Raw genomic sequence first — 21,998 nt, forward strand, 5'->3', positions numbered from 1 at the left:
ATGGTTTTGAGAGCATCATTTTTATCTATCTGATGACCCATGGTGGCATTGAGGGCCTTTTTCATCGCATCCAAATTGGAACTATGAGCCTCCGCCACATAATCCCTGAGCTGCTCTTTCATTGAGTCCAACTTATCGGTGCGTCTCTTGACTACCTCGAGTTTTTCTTTCACACCACCAATGGATTCTTCCAGATTGATCACTAGACTTTCCAAAGCTGACACAATATCCTTTGATCTGTTATTTTTTCTGCCCCTCCCACGGGTCTTCATCAAGACATTCTACTCGTCTCCTCCTTTCATCATTTCAACCAACACATTTGAACACTGGCTCTGTTATCGACTATCATAGGGCTAGAACTTTAGTTAGGCAAACCGTGCGGCCTTAGGTCATTCCTTTGCTTTAAATCTGCCTAAGTCATCCTACCTTTCGAAAGTGATAATTCTCAAGAGAGATTCTCTAATGCATCGAAGTAAAGCGTAAGATACTCGAAAAGACAAATGGACTTGAATTGAACAACAAAGCCACAAAAAAACAATAGCACACCAAATGTTTGAGTAAATGCTCTCAAAATTATTCTCTTACTTTGAATGGAATGCTTACAAATGAAGAGGGAGAACTCTATTTATAGTTGATCTCCCCCAGATCCAATGGTACATATTGAATTACATCAACAGCTAAGATTAGTTTGGCAAACCGTGTGGCCTTAGGCCATTCCTTTGCTTTAAATCCGCCTAAGTTATCCTATCTTTCGAAAGTGAGAATTCTCAAGAGAGATTCTCCAATGCATCGAAGTAAAGCGGAATATACTCGAAAAGACAAATGGACTTGAATTGAACAATAAAGCCACAAGAAAACAATAACACACCAAATGTTTGAGTAAATGCTCTCAAAAGTATTCTCTTAATTTGAATGGAATGCTTACAAATGAAGAGGGAGAACTCTATTTATAATTGATCTCCCCTAGATCCGACGGTACATATTGAATTATATCAACAGCTAAGATTAGTGCCTATCTACAAGATGAGAGTCCTAAGGGATTTAAACTCTATACAATCTTATCCCTTAAGATTTATAATATTCATCATGGTAACTTTAATTTAATTGGAGTGTTTCACTAGGCCACCAATGCTTCAAATAGATGAGTTTCTCCATTTGTTCTACAAATCGGGCCAGTTCAAGTGGATTAAATAAGCTCCATTTGGTCAGATGACCTCTATGGTACAGTTTGTGTGCATTCATCATGGGCTTTGATAAGATAATTTTTGTGGGTTTAATAGTTTCTTATAATTTCAACTTTAATAAAATATTTTTAATTATTCATATTTTAATAAAAATAAAATATTATTCTAATATCAAGTTTGTAATATAGTACACTATAAAAATATTTTATTGTTTTGGACTCAATTAGAAGGATCTAATTGATATAATATTGATATTTTTTGGACTCAATTAGAATGTTTTGTATATTAAGGACTAATTTAAAATATAGACAATAATTTAGGGATGTTGGATGCAATTAACACTTTTTATATAATAATTGTGTAATGGGATTTCGACAACATCTTTCACAGTTTGACTTATTCTGGCAGCCAAATTTCTGAAAGTTATCATCAAAAACCCTCTCTGTTAGGGTTTCCAAAATTTCCCAAATCCAAAATGAAATCTTTTTTTACAATTTAAACAATCCCAAGCTTTCTTCTTTACAAAGTATTTTCCAAAAAACCCATTTCAAGTTTCAAGCAAAAGAAGCCAAGAAAAGGGTTCGTAAACGGCATCAAGAAAATGAATGGCAGAAAAAGAGCAGCCGTTAAAGCTTCGACCAGCATCGTCCATGTCCCAAATCAAGAGGCACTGGTTCTTCCTTGCAGGATCCTTCAACTCCCGCGTCGTACAATCTACGAAATTCTCTCAAGGCTCCCAATCAAAACCCTCTTCCAATGCAGGTCCGTTTGCAAGAGATTTCTTTGTTTTATCTCCGATCCTGAATTTGCTAAGCTTCAACTCTCGAAATCCCAAGTTTGCATCTTAATCAAGACGCTGCCGCTCCAAAACGCTTCGAAACGACTCCAGTTAGCTCATGTTGAAGCCAATGGTTCAACTTTTGAGGTCTCGAAACTCAACTTTACTCCCAAATCAAATCTCCCCACTATTGATATCTCTCATATGAATGCTTGCAATGGTTTACTCTGTTTAGTTGGATCTGAGAAAGATTATAACATTTATGTTTGTAATCCGATTTTGGGTGAATTCATCACAATTCAACCGCCTTATAAGGACAGGCAAAGGGGTAGCTTTTGGGGGCTTGGTTATTCAGCTATGATGAATCAATACAAAGTTTTGCAAAGCTATTATCCCGCAATGGAGTCGAATAATAGATACGCAATGGCTGAGATTTACACCATTGGAACTGGTACATGGAGAAGCATTGGGAGTGCACCTATTGATACTGTTGCTTTGCCTTTCAATGCTTTCTTGAATGGCGCTCTTCACTGGTTTCCTTGTACTCCTAATGGTAGTGAATTCATACACACTTTCGACTTTGATTCTGAGAAGTTTGGGACGCTCCCACCGCCTGATCATTTCCGAGAAACTGATAAGAAGTTCACTAATTACTCAAGGATTGGAGTGCTAGGAGGGTGTCTGTTTATGATTTACTTTACGAACTCGACGCGATTCGATATTTGGGTTATGAAGGATTATGGTGTGAAGGAGTCCTGGATCAAGCAGTTTGTGATTGAGAATTTGTATCCAAAACAAGGCAGTTGGGATTTCTATGAACCCATGGTTGTTTTGAACAATGGGGAAATCTTGATGTTGTTCAATAATGATGCAGTGGTTTGTTACAATCAGAAGCGCAAAAATCTTCGTGGAACTAAGTTTTTCCGGACTCGTTCCCAGTTTGATGCAACTGCTTTCACCCCTTCACTTGTTTCTCTTAACAATGTTGCTAAAGGAGAGCAAATTTCTAGGTACATGTATTTGTATATATTATATGCATATATGTATTTATGTATATATGTATGTATATAGTAAGTATTCATGCATTTGCTTTGTTTCAGATGAATTCAAATTGGGAATACATAATGTATGTGTGTATATGTAATATATTTATGTATTTCTGTATATGTTAAGTATTCATGCATTTTCCATGTTTGCATGTATGCCTGTATTTATGTATCAAGTACTAATGCATTTGCTTTGTTTCAATGCAAATTGGCAATATATAACGTATGTAGGAATGTGTATATATATGCATATACGTATGTGTATGTATATGTTAAGCACTTGTGAATTTGCTTTGTTTCAAATGAGTGCTAATTGGCAATATATAATGTATGTGTGTGCATATATATGTATGTATATATGCATATGTCTCTTTGTATTTATGTGTATTTTAAGTACTCATGCATTTGCTTCGTTTCAAATGAGTGCAAATCAACAATATATATTGTATGTAGGTATGTATATATATGTACGTCTATGTGTACATATATATATTAAGTACTCGTGCATTTGCTTTGTCTCAAGTGAGTGCTAATTGACAGTATCTATATCTTTATATTTAAGTGTTTCGCTGAGTTGGTGTCACCCACTAACTAAGTCCCAACTCAGTTGTGAAATTACCAAAACCGTTATTTTATAAAGTACCAAATATTATTTTGAGGGGAGTATTGCCTTTTTATATTTTTATATAGAAAAAATACATGTGTATGATAAAATTTGAACTTGAGATCCCATCGTCATTTCAACTAAAGGCGCATTTAGTTTTTATTTCAACCTTCTATAAATTTGTTTCATAAATGTTTTTCACTCACATCGTGGGTGGGCCACAATCTAGTGTATTGTCTGTATGTGTGTATATGTACGTCTGTATACGTATGTATATTATGTATGTCTGTGTCTGTATGCTTGTATATATGTATATCAAGTACCATGCATTTGCTTTGTTTAAAATGAGTGCAAATTGGAAATTGTATGTGTCATATTTATCTGTGTGTGTGTATATATGTGTGCATCTATGTGTATATAATTTTTGTTTCTCTGAGATTCCATTTATTTCCTAGGTTATATAGCATATTTCATGATACTATGTTCTGTTGCTTGAAGAATATAAGTTCATAGAAATCATGATGTAGGCAAAGCTTGAAGTTTGTACCATATAGCATGTACCAAGCGTACTCGGATTTGAGTGTTAGTGTTGGATACTGGCAGTGCAGGTATATTCTTTTTTTTTCTTGGTTTTTGCATTATTTAAAGGGTTCTTGGAGGATCATATCTATACCCATATCTGAAAATCTGACATGATTGCTGAACTCCTATGTCCCGCATGGGTATGGGGATATAACCTTCAAGTGACCTTCTAAATATATGGAAAAACATTGAAAAAATTGAACATGTGTCTGATATGTACCCGTACCGAATACTCACACTCGATTCCAAGTAATATAACCTATCATACCTTTTAATGACTTAAGCAGTAGTTTAGATATTTAAAAACTAGGATATATACTGCAAGTTTCTGGATAATTTAAGACATGCTTGCTTGATGCTTGAGTTGTTAGATTGAGACATGAACCTTGTCTGTTTTATTCAATATTGCTCCGGTTTTTCATTTTTACACCCCAAAGACCATCCAAATGCGTTCACGTCTGACACTCAAATTCGAGTCTGGGTAAACATAGGTGTTATTATGCCGTATTTTTCACTGTGCCAATGTTGTTTTTAAGCTTAAAAGTTATTAATATATAGGATGCAAGGAACCAAAGACTATGACAAACTATGTACTGAAGAATTCCAAGATTGTGCTGATTGTGGAGCGCTACTTGTTAACCCTAGCTGTAGTTTTCCGGCTTTTGGGGTTCCCTACGGAGCTGTAACTTATCATGTGAGTTCTGTCGTTTCCTTGATTTTGCATATGATTCTCCAATTGAATATGGATTACTATTGGTTTTGATTTTATTATACATGAAACTTAAAAAATTTCAGGCAAATTTATATGCAAGAAACTCGGAGAACAGATGTACGGCTTGTATCAATCGTGGAGTTGCTCCTCCGAAATCGTTTCTGACCCTGTGGAATATGTGAAGAAAACAGTGATCGAGGAAATCGTTTCGACTTGTCATATGAACTTAGTCCATCGGAAATATCATTATCCGATTCCTCAACTGAACTTTTTTTATGCCTGATTTGTGGATGTTATTGCTCTTTTGTGCTTGTAAATATTGAAAACATCTTCCTGTTGAACTTGGGAAAATTAGTATTGCTAATTAGTAGAATAGCCTACTCTTTCGTATAAACCAAGAACCGGCACTGGCATGCTTTGATTTGTGTAACTAGACCTTTTGAGCTATGTTATTTAGACTCTTCATTTTCTTCGACATTCATGTTGGAAAATGTAATATAATCCTTTGAAGACTTTACAAGAGAAGAACTGCATGTTGGATATATCGGTATTTCAAACTTACGTCCGAGTTGGGGAGAAGTAACATAAGTTAGTGATTGTACGGTTGAATTATCAAGATATTTGTAGTTGACATCAATCTAAAATATTATTTATATTTTTTTATTATTATCAAACTTGAGAAATGCATAACTACAAGAATGGAGTAATATTGATTGTAAGTTACAAATATATACATCTGGATTAATTTAATTATAAGATATTAAACATTAATATAAACAAGTTAAATTGGGCACGTTATTATAATTCAAAATATTAAATATTGTGATTGCATTTTATTTTATATATTCAATTTTGTAATTTTGTGAATGCAAATTTCACCAATTATTTTATTTTGAATAAAAGTTAATAATAAAAAATACCAACCTATAAATATAATCCTCAAAACATTGATAATTTAAACACAAAAAAGAAAATATGCGAATTACCAAACAATAATTGAAGCGATGTTATGCTCAAGACCTCGTTGATGAGCATTAGGTGTTTTTTTCTTCTTTGGGAGAGAATAAGGTCGCATGTTCCAGAAATTATTCTATTTTTTTATGTCATAATCATATTTAAATGTTTATAAATATTTTAATATGTTGATAATTAATAAATTAAATTGTTTGAAATATTGATATATTCTTTATATTATTTTTTACATTACATTATGTTTTAATTAATTTTTTTGGGTCAACTACAGTCAACTCAACTTCAAAAAATTATAAAATTGTTTTCATTTAAGTCACTGAACTATTCAAAAGTTTCTATTTGAGTCACTAGGTTGTTTAGTTTTTTTTTTTTTAAAGTTTAGTTATCGGGTTTCAAGCGGTGATTCGACGATTGGTACGGTGGATTAATACCCATCAATGAGTAGAAGAACATACCTTAGATTTAAGTCAATCTGATGGTTAGTATCAGAGATCGAAGAACAAAACTGTATGGATTTTGATTAGTAGATTTGTGATATTTAAAACTATTTCATGAACAAAAATTGAACTGTAAAAGAGAAAAGAAAAGAGAAAAGTGTTAGATTTGTAAAATAAATCTTAAATAAAACTTGATAAACCAGGATCTATCACGTCAAATCATCAAGAATAAATCAAAAATAAAATTAGATGCGGAAGCATACCTGAATCAATGAATTCCTTAAAATCTACAGATCTTGGAGATTTGATCTTCCAAATTAGCACACAAATATTTAGAGAATATTTGCTCTATCTTTCCTAAGGATGAGATATTAGAAAAGATATCTTGTGTGTAATTTGGGGACCATAACCCTAATATTTATAGCCTTGAAATATTAGTTCTAATTCCTAATTAGCTCATAATTAATTAAAATTTGATTAGAACTCAATTGCTAGAGTATCTACACATATTTGACCCATACTTTATTTAATAATTAAAGCCCAATAAAACTCTAACCAAATTAGATCACTTTTAATTTGGGCTTACCTATCATAATAGTAAATAATAATATGTAATTACCCTTATTATATATGTGATGTCCATATTTTCCAACAATATCCCACTTGGACCACACATATATATACTAATTCCTTTATAATTACATGTCATTATATAACCTTATGAGCTCAAAATTTTACTATCATATCTAAAAGGTATTCAACAATCTCGCCCATTAATTATGCTAACATAGAACCAAGACAACTTTCGTTATATATATCGTAACTAAATCCATCCCTGGTTACGTATATTAACACAAAAAAATGACATGGATCAAGTATGGATGTATAGCATGGAAATTACATGCAATATGATCTAAACATGTCTATTTCCAACTGGTCCTCCTTAAACTTAAGTGAGGTCAATATCAAAATAGCAAACAGAGTGAATAAACCGAATACTTCATTTCTGATCAGAACATAACCAAATACATAAATGTCTAAAAACAAATATAAAACAAATAAAATATATAAACTCCCACTAAATCATGATATCCTCAAACAATGTAACACCTATGTGAGCAGTGTGCTCATGAAAGACCTTGGATGGTAAACCTTTTGTGAGCAGATTCGCTATCATGGAGTTTGTCCCAATGTGTTCTATGGATATTTGACCATTTTGCACTCTTTCTTTCACAACTAGGAACTTTATGTCAATATGTTTTGACTTAGATGAACTCTTATTGTTATTGGAATAAAGCACTGCTGACTTATTATCACAAAATAATTTGAGTGGTCTTTCTACATTCTCCAAAATGCACAGCCCTGTGACAAAATTTCGCAACCATATTCCATGGTTTGATGCCTCATAGCATGCTACAAACTCTGCTGCCATAGTGGATGAAGCTACAAGTGTCTGTTTGACACTTTTCCAAGATATAGCTCCTCTAGCTAACTGATAAATATAGTCTGATGTAGATCTCCTGCTATCTTGGCACCCAGAGAAATTAGAATCAAAATACCCTACGACCTTCAAAAGATCTGATCTCTTATAAGTAAGCTTGTAATCTTTTGTTCTCTGAAGATATCTCATAACCCTTTTGGCTGCTATCCAATGGTCTATACCAGGGTTGCTTAAATATCTGCCTAACATCCCAACAATGTACGCAATGTCCGGACGCGTACATACTTGAGCATACATTAAACTTTCAATAGCTGATGCATAGGGAATCTTTTGCATTTCTTGAATTTCAAGGTTACTTTTAGGGCATTGAGTAAGACTAAATTTGTCTCCTTTAGCAGCAGGGGTGTCACCTGGTCTACAACTTTGCATGCCAAACCTTTTCAGTACTTTATTAATATAGCTCTTTTGTGATAATCCAAGAATACCTCGAGATCAATCTCAATGTATCTGAATTCCTAAAACAAAATAGGTGTACCCAAGATCTTTCATCTCAAAATGCTTAGCTAAAAACCTCTTGGTTTAGTGCAATAAGCCTATATCATTAACGTCAAGTAAAATGTCATCAACATATAGAACCAGAAATCTGCACTTACTCCCATTGAATTTGTGATACACGCAATCATCAACAATATTCATCTAAAAAACGAACGAAATAATTATTTGATGAAACTTGTGGTACTATTGATTGGAAGCTTGTTTGAGTCCATAGATGGATTTTGTCAATTTGCAAACCATATTCTTTGAGTCTTCTGACTCAAAATTTTCTGGTTGCATCATATAAATTGTTTCTTCAATGTCACCATTAAGAAACGCAGTATTAACATCCATCTAATGTAACTCAATATCAAAATGAACAACAAGCGCCATGATTATCTTGAAAGAGTATTTCGATGAAACTGAGAGAAAGTCTCTGTAAAATCAATACCTTCTTTTTGAGTATATCTTTTAGTTACAAGACACACCTTATACCTCTCCACATTACCATTTGCATCTCTCTTGGTTTTAAATATCCATTTACAACCAATTGGCTTTGCACATTCAGGTAATGGGACAAGTTCTCAAACTTTATTGTCTTGCATAGACTTATACTCATCTTTCATGGCATCAATCCACTTTTGAGAATTAGAACTTTTCATGGCCTGACGAAAGTTGATTGGATCATCTTCCATCATTCCATTGTCATCCTCATGTTCTTTGAGAAATACAACATAATCATCTAGAATAGCATTTCTTCTTTCTCTTGTGGACCTCCTTAATGGCACTTATTCTTGAGGTTGTTGAGTTTGTTTTTCTGGAACAATTACCTTATCTTGAATCGAGAGTTGTTCAACATTGTCTTGTTGAGGTTCTTGATTCACTTCTTGATCAATGATAGGTATGAGAACCTGAACATTGTCAAAGTGATAGTAGGAACTGAGTTAAAATCTAATTCCTCCTCAAAAGCAATGTCTCTAACCTTATTTCTCCCCCCAAACTCAACATCCTTAAAAAACGTTACAGTTCCCGTCTCAAAAATATTTCTTATTGTGGGATCATAAAACTTATAGCCTCTAGATCGCTCAGAATAACCAATAAAGTAGTTGTTTACTATTTTGGAGTCCAATTTCTTTTCATGTGACCTATAGGGCCTTGCCTCAGCTGGATATCCCCAAATGTGAAAGTGTTTTAGATTAGGCTTTTGACATATCCAAAGCTCATAAAGTGTTTTTGCAACTTCTTTATTGGGTACTCTATTTTGAATGTAAATTGTTATCTTTAAAGTTTCTCCCCAGAGGGAATCAGGTAAGGTAGAATGAGCAATCATGCTCCTTACCATAGCCTTAAGAGTTCTGTTTCGTCTCTCAGCTACACCATTCATACTAGGTGATCTTGGCATGGTGTACTATGGGATAATACTACTTCCTCTAGGAATTTCACAAATGGTCCTAAACATTGTTCACCTAAACCATCATATCTACCGTAGTACTCACAACCATGATCAGATCAGACGTTTTTAGTCCTTTTGTTGAGTTGATTCTCAACTTCAGCTTTATAAGCTTTGAATATGTCCAAAGACTGAGATTTATCATGAATGAGATATAGGTACCCATAACGTGAGTAATCGTTTATGAATGTTATGAAATATTGTTGACCATTCCAGGATGCCATAAGGAAGTCCCACAAATATATGTATGAATTAATTCTAAGACGTTTGAAGGTCTATTGGCACCCAATCTCTTGGTTTTGGTCTGTTTTCCCTTAATGTAATTGATACAGACATCAAAGTCTTTAAAGTGAAGGGACTCTAAAATACCATCAGACACAAGGCATTCAACTCTACCTTTTGAGATATGACCTAAGCGCTTATGACATAATGATGTTGAATTTTCCTTATTTAATTTGTATTTAATACCACGTGATTCCACATGCAAGGTTTCATTATAGGATGCAACTGTTTCTAGTAAATAAAGGTTTAAGTATTTAAATAATCAGTTCCAACAACATTTGAATTTAAAGACAAACTAAATTGACTGTTTCTGAATGAAAATAATATCCAAATTTGTCCAATGAAGAAACAGAAACTAAATTCCGTCTAAATGACGGTAAAATAAAAGTGTCTTTTAAATCCAAATAAAAACAAGTTCCTAACAGTAACCTAAAATGCCCAATCGCTTCCACTTCTACTGATTTTCCATCACCTACGAAGATGTGTCTTTCACCATCACTTGCTTTCGGTAACTCAGGCAACCTTGCATAAAAACACTTATATGAGTAGTAGCACCAGAATCTATCCACCAAATGTTTCTAGGTACTGAAGCTAAATTAATCTCAAAACAGACCAAATTAAGAATTATACCTATCTTTGCACGCCAAGCATGATATTTGGTACAATCTTTCTTTATGTGTCCAGACTTGTTACAAAAGAAACAACTCTGTGTAGTTTGTTGTTGTTTCTTCTGAGTTGGGCCCTTAGCAGCTTCATTCTAATATTTTCTTTTCTTGCTGTAACACCCCTTCCCCGTATCCAACACCGGAATAGGGTACGAGGCATTACCAAAACACATACACTTGTAAACGTATTTAACCGAGTTATAAAATTTCATCTAAATTAAAACTTTCAAAATAATTAACATGCTTCTATAACTTTTCACAATATATCCTCAAAACATTATAATCATAATAATTAGGGCCTACGAGACCCGATACATACTCATGCAATTCAATGTTTCATTTCCATTTCATTCAATTCGCAACTTCTCATGCTCACAATTTAAATCAATTCACTAGCAATTTCCATTTAATTCACGTACAATTCAATAACATTAAGTTCAACACTAATACGTATTTACCATTTAACTCAACGTTTATCGATTATACCATTCAATAACACATTTATGAAATTCTCAATTTTGCAATGAAAATATCACTTTAGCTTAAATAACAACATCATCTTGGTATAAATACACTACCACTTATCCATTTACTTTAATTCTTTTGGGCCCATTTGTCACTTACCATCCTTAATCAAATTAGGGAACGGTTACGAAAAATTGAGTACTTCACTTTGACTTCGCCATAGTATAACTATGGTCTTACGTATGATCACTTATCACTTGTCCCTGATCAGATAAGTGTAGCTAAGGCTACCACTTATCATTTTGTCACTTGATCAGATAAGTGTAGCTAAAGCTAACGCTTATCACTTTGTCACTTGATCAGATAAGTGTAGCTAAAGCTAACACTTATCACTTTGCCACTGATCAGAAGTACTCAAATCCGGCGTTCCGCTCAATTTGATCATTTATTCGGTTTTTCGCATTTTTGTTTTATTCTCATTTCAACAATAAATATATTTCATCACATATTATATTATTCGTGAAATTAACATTTAATCATTAAATTTCAGCCATATGAACTTATTATTTCATTATCTTTCCACACTTGTTTCTATGCACATCATACAAGATATAAGCATATCATTCAACCATAGTTGCAAGCTAGTGTATTTAAACATAACTCTTTTTGGAACTAACCACATGATAAACCATTTCAATGCATAACTTATAAATTTAACGTGGCATAATCTAGCCACTACTTGGCCAAAGCCTAAGCATATACACCAAATATGTTAGCCAAATACACATATAGCATAAGCATTATAAGCATGGATGAGCACAATGTATCAGGCTTACCAACATGTGTTAATTCATAAACCATTCATGACATTATTTCATGCCAAATCATATACCGAATATACCATACACACATACTATGAAACTTTATTTTCACACATGAGCTTAAACCATGACCAATAATGCACAAATATAAGCATCATTTCTATTTCATCGTTTATCAATTATAATCAAGCATATGACCAATTATACACAAATAATTCATATATTTCCCAATTTTCCTCCTCCTCCTCTCCATTCCACATCCTTAATGTGTATAACACACTTAAACAACATTAGCTATAATTTCACTATTCACTCATATGTATATTCAAAGCTGTTTATCCGAGTCAGAGTCACTAAATTATTTTTATCCGGAGCTATAGAGCTCCAAATTAATATCCGTTAATTTTTCCTGAAACTAGACTCACATACCTTCTTACCATAAAATTTTCATAATTTTTGGTTCATAAAAATAGTACATTTTATTTTTTAAAGTTTCTCCTATTTCGCTGTCTGACAGTTCCGACCACTCTTCACTAAAAATGAATTATCTAATTGTACAGAATTTGGATGATGTTTCTGTTTATTTACTTTGAAAATAGACTCATTAAGGATTCTAAGCATATAAATTATAACTCATAATTATTTTTCTTAAATTTTTTGATGATTTTCCAAAGTCAGAACAGGGGAACCCGAAATCATTCTGACATTGTCTCACAAAATTTATTATATCTTATGATTTACAATTCCATTGCTTACACTGTTTCTTCTATGAGAAACTAGACTCAATAAGATTTAATTTTATATTTTATTCACCCTCTAATTCAATTCCCACAATTTTTGGTGATTTTTCAAAGTTATACTACTGCTGCTGTCTAAAACTACTTTAGTGCAAAATGTTGATTTCCATTTTGCCCCAAAGTTCACAGTTTATACAATTCGGTCCTTTCTCAATTAACCCCTCAATTAATCTAATTTTCTCAATTAATACTTTACCTAGACATTATAAGTTGTTTCACAACTATTGAAATTCATAATTTCCACATATAACTCTATCTTCAAACTCTTTTACTATTAGGTCCCAAACATTCACTTTCTATTCAATTCTTTCAATAAAATCAGCATATGAACAATTTAAAGCTCTAATTCCATACTAAATCATCATATACTTCCAGCACATAATCATAGCAACTTTCAACTTCTTTCATAGAATCAAAAACTAATGAATACAACAAGTGGGCGTAGTTGTAAAAGTCACAAAAACACCAAAATTTCAAGAAATAATCAAGAATTGAACTTACCTGCAGTAAAAATGGGAAGAACCAGCTTAAGGAAACCCTTCTATGGTGTTTTTGCTGATGAGAATGCAGAAAAATAAAGAGAAATCTAGATAATTCCACTTTGGTCCTAACTTTATTAAGTAAATTTTGCAATATTCCAATTTTGCCCTTAATTCTCCTTACTTTGTTGCTGATTTCATGCCTTTGCATTCCAGCCCAAATAGAACTTGGGTCTATTTGCCTTTGAAGCCCTCTTCCTTTTATCATTTAAGCTATTTAATCATTTCCCATAATTTTGCATTTGTTACAATTTAGTCCTTTTTGTTCAATTAATTATCGGAACTTTAAAATTTCTTAACAAAACTTTAATACTAACTTTTTAACACTCAATAAATATTTATAAAAATATTTATGGCTCGATTTAAAATCTCTGAGGTCTCGATACCCTATTTTTTTATTCTAATTATTTTAATATTTATTTCTAGTGCACTATTCACTATTTCAAAAATTTTCCTAACTTCACATTTAACTTATACTCACTAAATTAATAATATTTTCTACTCATTTGTCGAATTTAGTGATCTCGAATCACTGTTCCGACACCTCTGAAAATTCAGGCCATTATATTTTTTTTCCTCGTCGGATTTGTGGTCCAAAAACCACTATTCCATCTAGACCCAAAATCGGGCTGTTACACTTGCCCTTGTCTTTAGGGGCATTGGCCAATGAGCACTTTCAGACTTATCACGCTTCAATCTTTCTTCCTCTTGCACACAATGAGAAATAAGCTCGTTAGAGTCTATTTCTCCTTTTGACAGTTATAACTTATTTTAAATTGATTAAATTATGCAGGAAGAGATACCAAAACCATAAGAATAATCAATTCCTTAGAAAGCTCGATCTTAAGTGCCTTAAGTCTTGAAGCAGTATGGAACATCTCCATAATGTACTCCCTTACGTTTTCTTGACCCCTATACTTCATAGACATCAAAGAAGTCAGAAGTGATGTGATCTCAACCTTATCGTTTTTAGCAAAACGTTTCTCAATTTCATTAAGGAAACCCTTAGCCTGAGTAATCTCTTCAGATTCTGTGCCCCTAAAAGCTTCTAGAATGCTGTGTTTCATGATCATTAGACTCATACGATTTGAACGATCCCACCTCTCAAAATCCCTCTTAACATTATGGGTGCTTTCCGCAGGGAAAGGTGCAGGTTGTTCTTCCCTTAATGCAAGGTCTATGTCCATACAACCAAGCATTATAAGTAAGTTCCTTTTCCATTCATTAAAATTAGTCTCATTAAGCATGAGTATAGAATTTATATTAGCAAATATTGTGGCAGCAGAAAATGAATTAGCTAAATATAGAACAAATAAAAACAAGCTTAAATCAATATTCATAAGTAAACAATAAATTCAAGATAATAGCTAATCCCATCTCAAGATACCAAACACCACATTAATATCAAGTCTTTGGACAGTAATACTAACAGTAAGCGATACTCTTGTTGTAGCAATCAAACATTGACAATAAATTATGTCAAACAATTAATTAATCTTTGGACTAACTTATTGATCACATAAAATACCTTATAATTGTCACACATTTATCACCACAGATGTCGTTGAAATTCTGCCAAATATTAACTTACCTTTGGGTCAATCAATAAACACATGAATCACAAAAACATATAATCATCTTAACATTTCAAATAAACTAATCTACACAAAAGAGGTCACTTTGGCGGCATTTTGTTTCAACTAATTTATTTAAAATATTAGACATCCTTAATTAAAAACCAAAATTTGAATTTATTTGTTTCAAAATATTTACCTTAATTTCATATTTCAATTAAATTAAAAGATAATCATATATATTTATATAATTTTCCAAAACAACATGCATTAAACCAATCAAAGCATGCATATATTATATATTTATATATAAACATACGAAACATCAATTTCTACTGTGAACTTCTTTTCCAATTATTATTATTATTAACTAAATTAAATATATTATATGATTAAAAGAAATTGAATTACTTATGCGCAAATAGTAGGAATCGAAATTGAAATAGAGCATGCAAAGTATACATTCTTTATTTAAAAGCAAGACTGGATAGGAATTCAATGGCAAGATTTGCAATTACACAAATATTTTAAACTCCGTAATTTAATCCACCAGTTTGAAAATCACCCAAATTAAAAAATTAAAACAAAACCCTAAAATTTTAATATCAACCTTCAAAATATAAAACCCATGAAATTTCATGAATCAATCATTCAAAGGAAGAACTTTAATTAATTCTCAATGATTTGATATGACGAGGCTCGGATGCCACTTGTTAGATTTGTAAAATAAATCTTAAATAAAACTTAATAAACCAGGATTTATCATATCAAATCATCAAGAATAAATTAAGAATAAAACTAGATGCGGAAGCGTACCTAAATATATGAATTCCTTGAAATCTACGGATCTTGGGGATTTAATCTTCCAAACCAGCACACAAATATTTAGAGAATATTTGCTCTCTCTTTCCTAAGGATGGGATATTAGAAAAGATATCTTGTGTGTAATTTGGGGACCATAACCCTAATATTTATAGCCTTGGCATATTAGTTCTAATTCCTAATTAGCCTATAATTAATTAGAATTTGATTAGAACTCAATTACTAGAGTATCTACACATATTTGACCCATACTTTATTTAATAATTAAAGCCCAATAAAACTCTAACCAAATTATATCACTTTTAATTTGGGCTAACCTATCATGATAGTAAATAATAACATGTAATCACCCTTATTATATATGTGATGTCCATATTTTCTAACAAAAAGAAAATAGAGCTTTTGATTTGTGCAAGCAATGTGAACAAAGATGGTCATACAACAAAGATTTTAACAACTCATTAAATTAAGTGAAAATTTTCAAATAGTTCAATGGCAAATTTGTAACTTTTAACTTTTGAAATTAAGTGACTAATCTGCAGACTTACTAATTGCTTAGTGAACTTTGGTCAAATTTACCCTTACTTTTTATACTATTGATATAAATAGGTCCATTTGTATCGCTTTGATAAAATAAGACATAAGCATATTTTGTTATGAATGCTATTAAGTGGATGTTCATTATAATTAATATTTCACCTTTCATCTTCTTGTATCTCCTTTCCTATTTATATATTAGAAAATAAGAAGTTTAATCTCCATATATATATAGGAGTATACTGCTTGTAATGATGATAGAAAAGAAGAGAAATATAATAAAATCTCTTTTATTCTCATATATTACTCTTATGTTCTTTGTATTACTATTATTTTATAACACGTCATCAGCATGAGCTTGCCCAATAGTATTCAATATTCCATTGGAAAATAAGTAATTTAGATGCGCAACGTCCTTGTTGAAGCAACAATCCTAAGGTATGTGATTTTCCATGCATGCTTGAAAGATTTTACGATTTTAATATTCTTAATGAAAAAAAAAGTTAAAAATGATGCTCATTTTTTTCTTTGTATTTAAGTATGAATTTATGTTTTATATATTCCATGGTATGCTTGTTTATGATCTAAAATTTTGAATAAGATTGAAATATCAAAACTTCAATATTTTTACTTAAATATGTATACCTTTCATAACATATCTCATTGATATGATAACTACGTTGCCTATTAGATTATTTCTAATAGAACCACACATGATTTGTGAGTATAAAAGAATTTGAATTTTTATATAAACAAAGCAAAAATCATTGTTTTAAAATAAATTACACATTATGATTGGTTTGTGGTTAGATTTTTCAATTTAATCATCGATTTTTTTTCTGTCTTTTAACACGTTTTTCTCTCTGCTTTTTGGCACGCCTTCTGCTGTTCTAGCAAGTTTCTTGGGGTTTTTTTTTCCTTTTTTCTTTGTTTTGTGTTTGTTTTTTTGGTGAATATAGAAGACTCATTAGCGGATCTTTCCATTGATTATGAGGAAGAAGACACCATTTGTCTAGGGGCTGATATGATTGAACGGGAATTATCATACGAACATTATTTTGTGGGAACTTTTCTCACACCCAGTATTGTCAATTTTCAGGCTATGAAATCGACTTTGGCAAATGTTTGACATCCCATAGGAGGTGTTTCCATTTCAGATATTGGAAATGAGTTTTCGGTTCTATTATGAAGTTGACATTATTCATATTGAAAAGAATGGTCCTTGGACTTTTAATTCCCACTTACTTGTGATACATCGTCTTATGAAAGGGAAGATCCTCTCTCAGTTCTGTTGTATTAGGTGGATTTTTGGGCGTTAACTCATGATCTCCCGATTGGATTTATGTCTGAAACATTAGCACAACAGTTAGGCTGTTTCATTGGTACTTTCATTGAATATGATTCAGCAGCAATTCGGTTGGGCTATAAAAGAAATTATGCGAGTCAATATGAGAATTGATGTTAGCAAACCAATAAAACGAAGGAAAAGTCTTACTCTGCCAACTGGCAAGACGGTTTTTTGTTCGTTTTGAGTATGAAAAGCTAACTTTATTTTGTTTTATATGTGGTAAGCTTGGGCATGGTGAAAGGTTCTGCCCAATTCGAGCTCACAATCCACAATAATATTTTATTTTTTGATGGATATTTGGTTAAGAACTCAGCCAAGAAGAAATTTGGTCTGGAAGAGCAAATGGCTGGTGGAAGATGATGGAGGGGAAGGTTCCAAATCTAGTAATTCCACAAATTTTGGGGAAAGGAGATTATTTGGGAATTTCAAATCAAGGGGAGGGAATTAAGGAGTATCTGCTGAAGTTATTCCAAATTCTCCTCTTACTATAAATGGTGTGGTCAATGCCTCACTAATTCTAAGGCTAATAAATTCGGGAATTGTGGGCCTTTTGTCAAGAGACCAAGCTGTGTTTGATACGAAAATAGTGGGCTACAAAGAGGAGAAAAATAACCCAATACGTTCTAGTGATGGTTTAAAAAGACCCCAGGTTTAGTCAGTTGCTTCAGGAGTTTCTAATAAGGAGGATTCAATTGAAGTTATGGGCACCTTACTACAGGTTCCAAATTCTAGTAGATCGGCAAGCCTTGCTAAGCAGGCTAGTCAGGCCCAATAAAACTTCTTAGTTGGAATGTTCGAGGTTTGGGGAAGCCTTAGACAGTTCATCGTCTCCAGCATATGCTGAGAGACATTAATCCCTCTGTAGTTTTTTAAATCGAAACAAAACTACAGGGTTCTAATATGGAGGTGATAAGACGTAAATGTGGTTTCCAAAGTGGGCTTGATGTTAAGTTGGATGGTCGAAGTAGAGGTCTATCTTTGAGTTGGAATAGCGATTATAAGGTGTCACTCCGTTTTTTTTAAAGACGTCATATTGATGTTATGATTGATGAAGATACAGAAGGGAAAACTTGGAGATGTACGGGCTTCTATGGTGCGCCAGAGAAAAGTCAGCGAGAGGCATCTTGGAATTTATTGCGAGCTTTGGATTATTGCTCCCATATCCCTTGGTTGGTTATTGACGACTTTAATGAAATTTTTTATTCGTCAGAGAAGAAAGGAGGGTTACCTCGGAGGGAGCTACAAATGACTAAATTTTGGGAAACTTTGTCTACTTGCACTCTTATTGATTTGGGCTATGTTGGCTAATGGTTTACATGTGAGAGAAGAAGGACTAGTGAGAATAACATAAGGGAACAGCTTAATCGAGGGGTGGCCAATGAGGTTTGGGGTAATTTATTTTCGAATTATATGTTAAAGCAAATTCCTCATGCTCGTTCAGGCCATTGCTTATTATTATTGCAAACACATTTTTTTTTACAAGTTTGCTTCTGATAGATGCCGACAGAATAAAGTAGAGAGGCTCTTAAACCCTTTAGGTTGATAGTATGAGAGTACTAAGAAAATGTTGTCGATTGCCAATGATTATTTCTCTACGCTTTTCACATCGAATGGTGTTAGTAATCTCGGTGGAATGCTAGTTGGGGTTGTTTCGTGTATTTCTAATAAAATGAATGAGGATCTTGATAAAAATTTTACCTATGAGGAAGTTTGTGTGGCCTTAAAATCCCGCTAAAAGCTTCGGGAGTGGATGGTTTGGGTGCGGTCTTCTACCAAAGGTTTTGGCTTATAGTTGGTAAGGAGGTTGCGCAATTCTGTATTGATAGTTTAAAGGGGGTTTACGATATTATTGGCATTTATCACACTAGAATTGTTTTGATCCTTAAGGTGAGTTGTCCCACACTCATGTCACAATTTCGACCCATCATTCTTTGCAATATCCTCTATAAAATCATTGCAAAGATGTTAGTGAACCGTTTTCAAAAAGTCCTCCATTTTTGTATTAATGAGGCTCAGAGTGCATTTGTCCCAAGTAGGCTTATTACTGATAATATTATTGCTGCTTATAAATTTCTACTCCGTGAGACGAACAATGATTGGAAAAGTTGGGTCTTTTCCACTAAAACTCGATATGAGCAAAACGTATGATAGGGTCGAATGAACTTTTATTAGAGCCATGCTTCACTGTTTGGGTTTTTTAAAGTCTTGGATTCAGAAAATTATTTGCTGTGTCGAAACAGTATCTTATTCTGTGGTTATGAATGGTGAGGTGGGGAATGTGTTATTTCTTTCTTAGGAACTTAGACAAGGGGACCCATTTAGCCCATATTTGTTTCTCATTTGTGGAGAGGGACTGTTGGCTCTTCTTAGGATGGTTGTCACGACTGGTGATCTCAAAGGTATTCGAATTAATAAGTATGTTCCCTTAATCACTCATTTGTTTTTCACTGATGACAGTCTTATATTTAGGGAAGCTACCATGAAAGGAGCTGAGACGCTTAAAACAAGATTGGAGATATATGCCCAGTGTTCGGGTTAGTTGATAAATTTTGACAATTCTGGAATATTTTTCAATTCGAATATTGTTCACAGTAATCGAGAGGGGGTGTGTTGAATCTTGGGTGTTGACCCTAATATGAATAAAGAGAATTATTTGAGGCTCTATTCATTTGTGGAAAGAAATAAAAATGGGGCTTTTAGGGAGATAAATGATAGAATGCTGAAAAGAGTATCTAGTTGGGGTTCAAAAATACTTTTAGTGGGAGGTTGGGAAGTATTAATTAAAGTTGTACCTCAGGCTATTCCTATGTACGCTATGTATTGCTTTTTACTTCCAAATTCTTTTTATAGAGAACTAGAGTCTATTATTGCTAGCTTTTTGTGGCAAAAGAAAGCAGGAAGAAAGGGTCTCCATTGGTGTTCATGGAACTCGATGTGCTTATCGAAAGGTGAAAGAGGTATGGGTTTTCGATATCTCTCTAAGTTTAATACTGCATTACTAGCAAAGTAAAAATGGCGTTTATTGGAAACCCTTAGTTCGTTAATCGCTAGATTGCTTCGTTCTAAGTATTACAATGGAACTACTTTTCTAAATGCCCCATTAGGATCTAACCCATCCCTGATTTGGAGAAGTATTTGGTGTTCTAAAGCTCTTTTGCAATCTGGTCTTGGGTGGCGAATTGGTGCTGGATTATCGGTTTGAAACATGTGAGCGATTTGATTCTTTAAAACCCAAACCAATGGGACAGACAATTAATCTTTTCTACCTTTTTGGAGGAAGATGCTCATAAGATTGTAAGTATTCCTCTCCCTACTACAAGTCAACCTTATAAAGCAGTTTGGATGAAAGAAAATTCGGGTATTTATTCAGTGAAAAGTGGTTATAAATCTATTTCAGAACCTATTCATTTGAGTCCTCTAGAGTAGTTTAATTTTAAGCAAATATAGAGTCTATCATTCCCTGCGAAAATTCAAATTTTACTATGGCGATTTACGAAGAATTTTATCCCTACTTTTCATAAATTACATTCCCGAAGAATCATGCAAGATAATATTTGCCCTCGATATCAGGTTTATAGTGAATTTATCTTACATGTTGTGCGAGATTGTACATTTGCTATGCAGATTTGGTAAAAGTTAAATTATCAGTGGCCAGGGTCTATTACGGATTTGAATTTTAATGAATGGTTAAATTGGCTATTTGTAAATTCAGCCAGAAACAACAAAGAGGAAATTGCCATTACACTTTGGGCAATTTAGTTTGCCCGCAATAAACTACTTCATGAAAGGAAAACATAACGTGTGGAGGAAGTTGTTACCTTTATTTGAGGGTATGGAAGGAAATTTAAAGAAGTGACTAAATTTTTGAAGCATCCCCAGATCACGAACTCAATGTAAATAAGAGCCTCCACCTAGGGATTGGGTCAAGGTGAATGTTGGTGTTGGGTTCTCTATGGTTAATAATAAAGTAATTTTAGGGTTTCTAATAAGGAACAATGAAGGTTATCTTATGGGTTAGGGTTTTTGAATACAAATCATGGCTCGATCGGTGGCTCTGGCTGAAGTAATTGTTGGTTTGCACAGACTCCAGTTTACGATGGATATGGGTTTTTCAAATGTCATTCTGGAGAGTGATTCAAGAACAGTTATAAAAAATATCAAGGCAAAAGGGGAAGATAATTCAGAACTGAGGCCGATTACTTGGGATGTGCACAACATGTTGAAAGGGTTCACATCCTGTCATTTCGAATTTGTAGCGAGAGAAGGTAATGTTGCTACACATGCAATGGCATCTGAAGGCATGAAACACTCGGTAGATTTTTTTTGAGTTGAGGAAGCTCCGCTTAAGGTTCTGGAGCTAGCCAACCTGGATCGCCGTTTTCACCAACCATCGTAGTCCCCTCCTCTT

The 21,998-nt window shown here is 33.2% G+C and overlaps 2 protein-coding genes across 2 annotated transcripts; one reads left to right on the forward strand and one right to left on the reverse strand.

Annotated features, from left to right (window-relative positions):
* Nucleotides 1–1,570: 1,570 nt before the first annotated feature.
* Nucleotides 1,571–5,381, forward strand: LOC105798834 (F-box protein At3g07870). Its single transcript, XM_012629036.2, has 3 exons — nucleotides 1,571–2,972; nucleotides 4,753–4,888; nucleotides 4,990–5,381. Exons 1-3 carry the CDS (start codon nucleotides 1,786–1,788, stop codon nucleotides 5,086–5,088), a joined length of 1,422 nt encoding a protein of 473 aa, XP_012484490.1. The 5' UTR covers nucleotides 1,571–1,785; the 3' UTR covers nucleotides 5,089–5,381.
* Nucleotides 5,382–14,094: 8,713 nt separating this feature from the next.
* Nucleotides 14,095–14,508, reverse strand: LOC105797608 (uncharacterized). The gene has a single exon (XM_012627555.1). The coding sequence runs from the start codon at nucleotides 14,506–14,508 to the stop codon at nucleotides 14,095–14,097; it is 414 nt and encodes a 137-aa protein (XP_012483009.1).
* Between the last annotated feature and the right edge of the window lie 7,490 nt (nucleotides 14,509–21,998).

The sequence above is a fragment of the Gossypium raimondii genome, chromosome 9, assembly GCF_025698545.1.
Source record: "Gossypium raimondii isolate GPD5lz chromosome 9, ASM2569854v1, whole genome shotgun sequence".
In the NCBI taxonomy this organism is placed as follows: Eukaryota; Viridiplantae; Streptophyta; class Magnoliopsida; order Malvales; family Malvaceae; genus Gossypium; species Gossypium raimondii.

Coding starts and splice junctions, on each gene's coding strand:
- LOC105798834 (XM_012629036.2), top strand. CDS start 1,786: ATGAATGGCAGAAAAAGAGCAGCCGTTAAAGCTTCGACCAGCATCGTC. Junction 2,973..4,752: donor AAAGGAGAGCAAATTTCTAG/GTACATGTATTT, acceptor ATTAATATATAG/GATGCAAGGAACCAAAGACT. Junction 4,889..4,989: donor ACGGAGCTGTAACTTATCAT/GTGAGTTCTGTC, acceptor AAAAAATTTCAG/GCAAATTTATATGCAAGAAA.
- LOC105797608 (XM_012627555.1), bottom strand. CDS start 14,508: ATGCTTGGTTGTATGGACATAGACCTTGCATTAAGGGAAGAACAACCT.